This window comes from Patella vulgata, chromosome 3 (genome assembly GCF_932274485.2).
Source record: "Patella vulgata chromosome 3, xgPatVulg1.2, whole genome shotgun sequence".
Classification (NCBI taxonomy): Eukaryota; Metazoa; Mollusca; class Gastropoda; family Patellidae; genus Patella; species Patella vulgata.
In genome coordinates this window covers 76,041,852-76,053,395 of record NC_065881.2, presented here as the reverse complement: position 1 = coordinate 76,053,395, position 11,544 = coordinate 76,041,852, and the positions used below count along the sequence as shown (strand labels likewise).

At 37.9% G+C, this 11,544-nt stretch overlaps 1 protein-coding gene across 1 annotated transcript; it reads left to right on the top strand.

Annotated features, from left to right (window-relative positions):
- Window positions 1-11,274, top strand: LOC126816134 (alpha-(1,3)-fucosyltransferase 7). Its single transcript, XM_050542341.1, has 3 exons — window positions 1-277; window positions 8,300-9,481; window positions 10,269-11,274. Exons 2-3 carry the CDS (start codon window positions 8,303-8,305, stop codon window positions 10,326-10,328), a joined length of 1,239 nt encoding a protein of 412 aa, XP_050398298.1. The 5' UTR covers window positions 1-277; window positions 8,300-8,302; the 3' UTR covers window positions 10,329-11,274.
- Window positions 11,275-11,544: the final 270 nt, after the last annotated feature.

Genomic DNA, 11,544 nt, shown 5'->3' with positions numbered 1-11,544 from the left:
ACTATTTAGTTTGTTTTGGATTTTTTGGGGTTGTTTTTTTTCTATGGATAACTGTGGGTTTGTAGCTCTGGAACCCTAGAACTGTACTATATACGATCAATGCTGGAACAATACATTATACGCCGGACACATGCCAATCTTGCAATCACAATAAACAATTTGTAACTATGGAAACATAGGTTGTTGTTAGCGCTGTGATTCCGCATAGTGTCCATCTCTGCATTTCACAATAAATTATTTAATGTATCGGCTTCTGCAGCAAAGAAGGCAATAACAGGTATGTTTACGAAATATATTCATTTTACACCAGATAACTGTAATAGTATTTGATAGATTCGACTACATTATAAGCGCAATGGCGGATCAATAGATACGGTCGTGCAAATCATCAAAGAAATAGATTGAAACGGTAGTTCAACGTCCCACGTTTTTGAACCATCCGGGTTAATGATGACGGACAGTGCGCTAGGAGGACAATTTTGCCCGGACAGCAGAGCTACGACCTATTATTTATTTAGAATTTAAACTGTTATGTGTTCTTTTGCGTAAACGCCAATGTTTCTCGTCCTACCGAACGAATAGATGCTGTTCCTTAACAGTGGGAAACCGCGGCAACCGCCCCGAAAGTGATGAACTAACTTCCCTAAATGGTTTTAATAAAAAACTATAAACGAATAAACATATAGTTATATCATTTTATGTAGCAGATATTTCAAAGAGCGGAATAATTTACACTTCACGGACCCGCTTCCAAAAGATAACCCATGCAGATTGACATTACTTAGAGTTGAATTTTGTCTTTTTAGGTGATTTATAATCCTAATTCAATCTAGATTATGTCTTCGTCGGTTCTATTTTAATTTAATAACGCGTGCTGACCCGTCTATACGTTTCGATTTCCAATGATACAACGACCTTCATCAAATATCAATGAATTACTATGATAATCACGCCATTCTAAACACAAAGAGATACGCTACCCGTGGAGAATAAAAAAAAATCAGCTGTACTACCTTGCTGTGTTTAGTTTTCGCGCTCCACTGCGAAAAATAAATGTAAAATTACAGTGAAAAATATGTAATTGCTTTAACAGAACGCTATAAAAATACTACTGCATGGTTTTATACTATAAATTTACTGTATTAGTGAGGTAACATGAGGTCACTGTAAAAACATTTGGTAAATTAACAATAAAAGTGTTGTTTTACAAGTTAGAACTGTATTTTTATTACATGTAATCTGCATTGATACAACTATGTTGGTTAAAAGTACTTATACCCATACTTTTTCTCGACTCTTTGATGAAAATGGGAGGGTATACACCGATACACGGCCACTTTTCACGGCCACTTTTGATATAATAATAATCTTTATTCAAAATCTCAGTGAGACACATGAATATAATATACACATAAAATATTTACAGTTAGTGATAGTATACGTACATAGTATTTTCAGATAATATAATATACACATCATTACAGATAACATTCAGTATTCATTTAAACTTATTTAAACTTATTTACAATAATAGAGATGAATTTACATAGATTCTCCAGTTCTGCACTGTGGCTATTAAATATATTGTACACGTTGATAGCTGAAGGACACTTCAGGTAATAACTTTTTATAAATTTACAACGTTCATTTTTAAGGATTTGGCATTTGAAAATGTAATGAAATTCGTCGCCTAATTCACCTGTATTGCAGAGAGAACAAATACGATTTTCTTCTGGGGTCTTTTATGAAAACCCCGGCTTCAATTGGCAGTCTATGACTTCGACATCTAAATTTACTAAAGTAATGTCTATATTTCGGAGGTAGATCTATTAAGTACTGTTCAAAGATGAACGTGGATTTAAATAAACGATAATTTTTGCATTTGCTTGTATTATGTACAGTGCTATTCCATTCTTGCTGATATTGATCCTTTAGCCTTACCAGTAAACATTGCTTTAACCAATTAGCATTAATGTTACAGGCTTGGGAATCCCAAATATAAGACAACCCAGCACTGTTCAAAGCGTCTTTTATATAATTTAACCATGTATTAGGCTCATATGATTTTTACAAAGTGTTATACAGTACACAAGCGATTTTAGATCTGGGACCAGTTACAAGCTTATACCAGTAATTAATCATTCTATATTTTATATAAATTTGCAAAGTTCACCATAGACCATAACATTTGGAGTAGACATTTTTACTTTTAATACATATTTACAAAATCTCAGTTGAAGTCTTTCTAACAGTATAATATCAGTAAAACCCCATATTTCACAACCATACAGGGCGATAGGTACTACAAGGCAATTAAACAAATGTATCTGGGTATCTACATCAAGATTTAGTTTACGAGCTTTTTGAATTAATGAAAACATTGCTGAAGATGCTTTGCTGTGAAGTTGTTTCTTGGCCTTGACAAAAGATCCATTAAAATTAAAAATTATACCAAGATAAGCATATTCGTGAACGTTTTCTATTTCAACATCTCCATAGGTAATTTTAGGTGTTTTTCTTATTTTACCTTTTGAAAAAACAATTGTTTTAGTTTTTGTTGAATTAATTTCAAGTTTCCAGACGGTGCAATATTCTAACATGGCATTGAATGCAGCTTGTAATTCTGATTCACTTTCTGCTAAAAGAACAGTGTCATCCGCATACAAAAGTGCAAATAGTTTCAGGTATACACCTACATTTTCAAGATCAGTTTCATGGACGCTTAAACCTTTATAGTGTTGTGACAAGAAAGATGACAAGTCTTGCAAATATATGGAAAACAGAAGCGGGGACAGATTTTCTCCCTGACGAACCCCAACTGAACAATTAAACATATCAGACCTGTTTCTGTTGAGACATACACATGATTTGGCATATTTATACAGATTATGAATAACACGGAATATCTTGCCTGTTATACCACAGTCTAACACTTTCTCCCACAAGGGTAATCTGGGAATCTTATCAAATACGGAACGATAATCAACGAATCCAGCGTATAGCCGTTTTTTATTACCAATATACAGATCGATAAGACATTTCAGTGAAAATATATGGTCAAGTGTGGAATAGTTTTTTCGGAAACCTGCTTGTTCGGGACCAAGTTTATAATTCGATTCTACGAATTTCGTCAGCCTATTATTGATAACTGAAGTGAACAATTTACAGAAACAGCTTAGTATAGTTACACCGCGATAGTTACAAACATCATCTTTACTACCTTTATTTTTATAAATTGGAAAAATCATACCAGAGCACCATTCGGTAGGTACAAGTCCTGTATCCAAAATCACATTAAATAATATCACATATATCGGTATCATGGTCAGTTTCGTACATTTGATATATTCATTTAGAATTTCGTCCATTCCATGTGACTTGTTGTTTTTCAAATTATTAATACAATATTCTATTTCAATATCCGTAATTGGCTCGTTGATAACATCATTGTCACCCACAACACAGTCAATCAGTGAGAAGTCATCTGGAACAAAGTTACTTTCGTTGCTTTGGTTTAAGTTTCTGAAGTAGTCATATAGCGAATCTATGCTTACATCAAACGTATTAGACGATTTTTTGCTTTGTGTCAACATTTTCCAATATTCTTTCGAATTGTTCCTTTTAAGACACTTTAAGTCCTGATTGAATTTTCTATTATAAATGTTAAACTCACTTTTCAACTGTTTTCTATATTCACAACTAGCACCCTTTAGTTTTCGTTTTGAAAAGTGGCCGTGTATCAGTTGAAAAGGGACAAAAATAACAAAATCATGATTTACATATTTATTTGAACATCTACAACCCGTTTTGAACATGTTATGGTAAATGAGTCATCATTTTTAACTGTCTCAGCACTTTTCGAATGTGCGTCACTCTCAGCTATATTCTTACATTTTGTCTCACATTTCTTTACATTTTGATATCTAGTCGCACTTTCACATTTTGTCTCACTTTCACATTTTGTCGCGGCTTATGCTCATCCGCAGCACGTAATCCAAATATTTTACTATTATAAATTTAATCTCTTGGCATTTTCAACACTAAAAACTTTCACATTTTGTCGCGGTTCATGCTCATCCGCAGCATGTAATCCAAATATATTACTTGTATAAATTAATCCATTGGCATTTTCTACACTAAAAACTTGAGAACTCTACAATTCCAACTCGTCTTCATTTAATGACCGTTCTTGTTTTTGTCTGTCAGTGGATGTCAATACCTCGCGAAGTTAATGAATTGAAATTAGAAATTAGAAAATGTACCTTGCTTATCAAAAAAGTTAAAATCCAATCTGTTGTACTGATCTCGAAGTGTCACCATATTCCTATGCAATTGGTATTTTTCCTCGTGTTTGGCAGAATTCGACTCATCTGCATGGCTTTAATTTCTTGTTCTGTGAAGGATCGGGCTTCTAAATTTAGTCTAACTTCTGTCCAATTAACATGACGATCGTGTCTTGGAATGAAGTGTATGGAAGACCCAATGTAAATGGCCACGCCGCCATAACCGTCGTCCCTGTTTAAGAGAATAGGTGAATGAAAACCTTGCAATGATATTTTGTCAATGTTCGTGTTTTTACCAATCCATATTTCTGACAGTTTGATGATGTCAGCGCCCTCAATTTTAATGTTCTTATAGAAGTAGGATTAGAAAAGAAGTGGAGAAAGAGGGAGTACCACAACGCGGAGTTCGCACACTCAAGGTGATCACGTCACCTCTGAAATTGATGTAATGATTTCGCTAATCACGGAATGAGAAGAGTTTGGTAAAAGTAATAAACGTGGGAGTAGGATTAAATGAAATTAAGTACTTATCATTTATATATACTCTTCAAAAAAAAAGTAGGGGATATTCAGAAACAATACAAAACTGCGGAAATGCACTACTGTTTTATTAGAGGTAACCAGAGTATGTTAATAACAGGCCAATTGCCTACACATGAACATAAACAGTTCATATGGACGGCTCATCTGACGGTCCCATTTCACTCGCAAAGAGATACACCGTCAAAAGTGAAAATGGACGTTTTTGATTTATGTCTTAATAATGAGTAATTGCTCCACCAATCCTCAGACATTCAGCAATTCGTCGTGGCATCCTCCTAATCAACCGTCCAATCACGATTTTGGGCAATCTGACCCACTCCTCTTGCAGTGCTACGGCCAATTCTTGCAGTGTCGTCGGTTGACGTTGACGTCGACGAAAACATCTTATGCAAGAACCAATAGGAAAGCAAACATGGATAGATAAACCAGGACGCGGCAGTTTTCATCAACCCTTCCTTGACAATTTGACAATAAACCCCTCCCACGTGTATGGCGCTATTGCGTGTTGCATGTGCAGCTCAGTGGTTCTGTTGGGACGATATCTTCTTTATCTGTGAACATATTCTCAAAGCATGTCAAGTGTCCATGATGACTATTTATCATGTCACAACCTGCATAGGTATTTGCATTTCAATATCCCCTACTTTTTTTAAGAGTATGTAAGCAATGTTTTAAATGCAGACAGTACATACAAATACATTGACAAAGAAAATTGAAATATATATAAGAAATATAGAAGTGTGAAAGGTTTGATGGATTCAAGTACTTGAATATGTAAACAGTGTTTAAAATGTAAGTGGGGTATAATACAAGATGGGCATATTTCAAACAACAAACATAAAACGTCGAAAACAACATATACACACTCAAAGCCATTAAAATCGCAATGCCTAATTCGTGAAATATTTCCGGTAAACGTTTTCTTGGGCTTTCCTATCTTATGGCACATAGGTGAAACTTGTGATGCGTCTCTTTTTGTGGAGTTCTGGGTTTGAACCATTTTAAGCAGTCCCATGTCACACGTTTTGAACGTGCATTCCCTGCACTCTGACCCTTTAAATACAGATAAAAATTTCAACATTCATCACTTAGGAAAAATGTTACACCTTACACAAGAAAACATGAACAGAGCTATTGGCATCCTGGATCATGGGGCTTCACAGGTAGCCGTCGCCAGACACTTTAATGTCCACCCATCAACCATTGCTCGCCTCAGACAACGCTTCCACGCCACTGGAAAAGTTGCCGATCGACCCCGACCTGGAGCGCCACCTGTAACAACCGCTGCGCAAGATCGCCAAATCCGACTACAGCATCTGCGCAACAGGTTCCAGCCAGTTACTGCTACTGTCAGTTGAACTGTTGGAACACGGCAACGTCAGAGCAGCCCTCAAACAGTCCGAAGGCGCCTGGCTGCTCTTGGGTTACGCTGCCGTCGACCTTACCAAGGTCAAATCCTTTTGCATCGTCATCGACTTGCCAGACAGCAATGGACCGCAAATCAGGAGTATCTGCACAACACACCATGGCGAAATGTCATCTTCTCGGATGAATCCGATGGACGTCACCCTATCTACCGACGTCGACATGAACGCTTTGCTCGTAACTGCGTGCTGGAAAGGGATCGTTTCGGGGGAGGTTGCGTCATGGTTTGGGCCGCTATCAACGTCAACTTCCGGTCCCAGTTGGTGGTGGTCCAATGCAATCCCACGCTCAACATTATGTTGACGCCATCCTTCGTCCGGTGTTGCTGCCATTGCTGGCTCAACATGGCGTCCGTCGACAGATGGTTTTCCAGCATGACAACGCCCGACCCCACACTGCTAGGTTGACAAGAGACTTTCTGAACAATCATCATGTCCGTGTTATGGATTGGCCCGCTATGTCTCCCGACATGAACCAGATCGAACACCTTTGGGGTGAACTTGGAAGACGGGTTCGAACTCAAGCCGTGCCACCACGAACTGTTGCAGAGTTGGCACAGGTACTCCAAAATCATTGGCAAACAATCCCACAGCGTGTAGTGAGACATATGTGCCAGTCTATGCTAAGTCGACTTCAGGCATGTGTAAGAGCTTAGGGTGGACATACCCGATATTGAATTCAGCTGACCCCTGCTTTGTTTCATGGTTCTCTGTCGTTTCGGTTTTGTGCATTTGTAGTGAATTCTTTCATGAAATTATCCACAGATGCTTGTTATCTCGATTTTGTCAACTGTTATGTACATTTGTTAAAAATTGTTGCAGTAAATAAACTTTGAATTTGGCATTGCGTTTTTAATTACTTTGAGTGTATATTAGAGGTAGAGAATAATATCTCGATTGTGTCTTGGATGAACATCGGATCGTGATCAATATACATGTGTTAATAGTGGGTAGTTTCAATATGAGTCAAATTGGATTTTGAGCCAGAATTATCTAAGTGACTAGTTTCTTTAATCTATGTAGCCTTTAGGTCTTTAAATAACAAGTAAAAGGCTGCTATTACATAGGGGTATACGGTATTCGGTATACGTTTAGAGGTATACGCGAATACTTGTGTTCGAACAGCAGAAATTCGCTTAGCGGTTTACATCGGACTATACGCGTATAAGAGTACGCATGTTCGTTTTTTTCGGCGTATACTTGCTTCAGGGAAGAGTAAATTCCATGGGATGAGTAGAAAATGGGGCATTTGTGTTGTAAAAAGTTCGAATCAAACGTTCTGAACATTGATGGACATATCTCCTGGCATGGTAGACTATTTTAGATTATCAAGAACAGTGATTTCCAGTTATCCCCCCCCCCCCCCCAATATTGGAATGAGCCGACTCAAAGCCTGACCTTCACGCCACCATACTTTACGCCTCCACAAGTAAAAAACCAAGTCAGAGTTTCCTCTTCTTCTGAATCCATTCTGTTTGGATATGAATGAGCCTCTATGAGGGTACCAAAATCGGTTGGGAAAATAACTGACCAGGCCAGTATAGTATATGCCGTGTAAACCGCCGTGCCCGTATACCGAATACCGTATATCGCAAACTCCTATGTAATAGCAGCCTAATAGTAATGGTTGGTAGGTAGGGAAACATGTATACTAGTAGTAGGGATATACACACGTGATAGTAACGGTTAGTTGCAATGGTGGGTATGTACGTACGGATACGTGCTTAATATTGAAATTCAAACGCCAAGGGTTCTTTACGTGCACAGTGCACGCCAAAGTGTACATGGGACCTCGTGTTTTCGTTCCATTCAAACGACTATACGTTTTCCCTTGCCAGGCCCTTCGACCTATATACGCCACTGAAAAGGGCGGAGGTGGGGGGGGGCACGCAGGAAAATCCCAATGAACTTTCTAAGCCAACGCAGACATCGAACACGGGACCTCCAGGTTAGTGAGCCAACGTCTTACTAACTGAGCTACCGTGGGTGTCTCCCAATCTCCAGTGGAAGACATCCCTTACAATAATTTTAACTTGTTTTTTTTTTCAGTCAATGAATGGTTTATATTCCGCAGCAATGGGTAGAATTCTTAAATTACGTGGGATCAATATTTGGTACAAAAGAGGAAACAGACCTCTCATCATGTTTGGTTTTGTGCTTGTGTTCCTGTTTCTGTTGTCATATTTAACGAGCGATAGTTGCAGCGGAGAGAAATGTAACGGGAATGTTCCCTACATAACGACTTTTCAACAAAACCACTGGAGAAATACTACCAAGAAACGCATTTTACGATGGACGGGTTTTTTCTCTGATAAGACATGGGAAGGAATTGACGATCGTTTATTCAGACGCTGCAAAGTTCAATCATGCACCATGACCAATGACAGAAGCCTGTTGGATGACAGTGACGCAATATTAATTCACGTGGGCGCATTATGGAAAGTAGTTGGGGCTCTAGATCTGCCGCAATCGAGACTCCCGTTTCAACGATGGATAATATACAACGTCGAACCTCCTCCCAGAACACCGATTGGTTTCGGACAGCTGGCAGGACTTTTTAACTGGACATCGTTTTATCGTCTAGATTCGGATGTTCCGGTATTCTACGGTGGATACGTTCGACATAACCGCGTACCATATGCTACTAATGTTTCCGGGAAAAACTTTGCCGCGAGGAATTATCAGCTTGCAGCTTGGATGTCCAGTAATTGCTACGATTTTGGGAGAAGACGCCTATTTATAAATGATATGAAACAGCGTCTACCAGAGTTCGATCTTTACGGTAAATGTGGAGGCACGCGGTGTCCGGAAACAATTTGCAGAGAAGTATTATCACGTTACAAATTTTTCTTCGCTATTGAAAATTCTCTTTGCAGAGATTATGTCACAGAAAAATTTTGGGCGGCCTTGGAAAGGCGTCAAATTCCAATAGTTCGGGGGAACATCGATTATGCTAAAATTGCACCACCCCATTCTTTTATTAATGCAGACGACTTTGGTAGTGGTAAAGACTTAAGTGACTTTTTACTTCGTTTATCAAGAAATGAAGATGAGTATAATAAATACTTAAAATGGACGGAACGATACGATGTCTACGGTGAAATTGAGGCTCGAAGGGAATATTTCTGTGACCTTTGCGAGGCTCTTCATGATAAAAGTAGACCAACTCAGGTTTATTCTAATCTAGATGGATGGTACAATGATGAACTTGAAACTTGTCCGCAATGGATGGTGAGTAAACATGGACACTGTTGATTGGAAAGGGTGGGGGCCAAATGGTGTAACACGTACGCACTAGATCATTAGGTCTGTCATTGAGTCAAATGGCGTTGATTCGATTCTCTGTGACAGGGAGTAGGGTTGTCTGACCAAATGCTTGGGTTTTTCTTCGGATCCTCCGGTTTGCTACCCCTGCAACTTAGTTTAAGGAATAGCTAGTATTGGGGAAAAGATGAGCCCTTCGACTTATTCTCTTAAACGTCTTAGTCGATGTCAACCAAAGGTAGATATTTTGACCCCCAACCTCCTCTCACACACGCATGCATATACCACGAACTGGCTACGATCTACAAAATCAGCCAGGTTGTTGTCGAGACCGACATGGACGTGGTCAAGTCTTTGTGAGCGTAGTAAGAGCATGCAATAGCATGGTGTGAACGGGGAGAGCAGTCTTAGGCAACGACCTCGGACCCGCAGCAATTACGTTCTACACACCACCCCACAGCGCGCTCATTACAAAGACAAAATACCTCCAGAAAATCAAAAATTTTGAAAAATCACATAGGGTCGTTCCTGTATGCTACATTGCTAGGCAAATTATTTACACTAAATTCAAAAAAGAAATTATAGTTGTATATATGTTGTTACCTTGACCCATATTATTACTAAGGCAACGGTTCATGTTGTTACCATAACAACGAATACAACCACATATACAATGCATTTTGCTGTCCTGGTAACATAAATTCCGAGTGAGAAAGTTTCTATATATGATGCCATGATTTTTTTTTAATTTCAGCTTGGTAATCAGATATCACGTTTTATTGATGGAATTAAGATTACATTAGGGTTAATGTGAACTGACAAAATACAAAGAGACTAATGTCGAAAAACTTTAAACTAAAAACTGAATTAAAGATACATTATGGGAGATTTTTATAGAGAGTTGGCCATTCTTGCTATAACAGTTCAAAAGTAGATGATGAAAGAAGAATATATTGAAAATTTCAGTCAAATTACTTTATTCTGAACATAGTTATCATCGTTGTAATATTTGACTAGAAATGGTAGTGAAATGTGCCTTCACCTTGGCCGAACGTTTGATTGACAGGCGTTAAATCCACCTACATATCTCGAATATCAAGTAAAGTTTTCAATGGCATGTGGAAACGCCCTACAGCGGCCTCGCTAAGTACACTCTATCATTTAGTCTCGATCTAACTGACGTATTCTCATCAGGGTGCGCCATATTTGAATTTATCAATAAGTGAAATCCTATTTAAATCCGAGCTGTAGCCGAGCCATCCGTGGGTCTACAGAGTTGATTTTGGGCTTGTTGTTTAAATAAAGATCTAATTTATAATTTCTATAACATCTGAAGCCTAAATTAACACTTGCAATAATCAAATTTTGCTCTTGCATAATGTATGTTTATTGTGTTAACATATAATTTCCAATGCATACTATTTTGATATTTTTAAAACTCATATTTACACATTTCAAAAGTTAAGGATGCATTATGTAAGATTTAGACAGAGATCTGGCGGTTCTCGCTATAATAATTAAAGATGCATTATGTAAGATTTAGATAAAGATCAGGGTCCTGTTTCACGAAATTTTAACTAAAGATAAAATCCAAATTTTAGTAGATACTTAAATTTTGATTGGCTAAGCACTAAAATCGATCTAATATTATCCAATCAAATTACTAAAATTTGGATTTTATCTTAGTTAAAATTTCGTGAAACAGGCCCCTGGTGGCCCTCGCTATAATAGTGAAAGATGCATTATGTAAGATTTAGATAAAGAGCTAGAGGTTCTCGCTGCATTATGTAAGATTTAGATAAAGAGCTAGAGGTTCTCGCTGCATTATGTAAGATTTAGATAAAGAGCTAGAGGTTCTCGCTGCATTATGTAAGATTTAGATAAAGAGCTAGAGGTTCTCGCTGCATTATGTAAGATTTAGATAAAGAGCTAGAGGTTCTCGCTGCATTATGTAAGATTTAGATAAAGAGCTAGAGGTTCTCGCTGCATTATGTAAGATTTAGATAAAGAGCTAGATAATGAAAAATGGA

Coding starts and splice junctions, on each gene's coding strand:
- LOC126816134 (XM_050542341.1), top strand. CDS start 8,303: ATGAATGGTTTATATTCCGCAGCAATGGGTAGAATTCTTAAATTACGT. Junction 9,482..10,268: donor AAACTTGTCCGCAATGGATG/GTGAGTAAACAT, acceptor TTTTAATTTCAG/CTTGGTAATCAGATATCACG.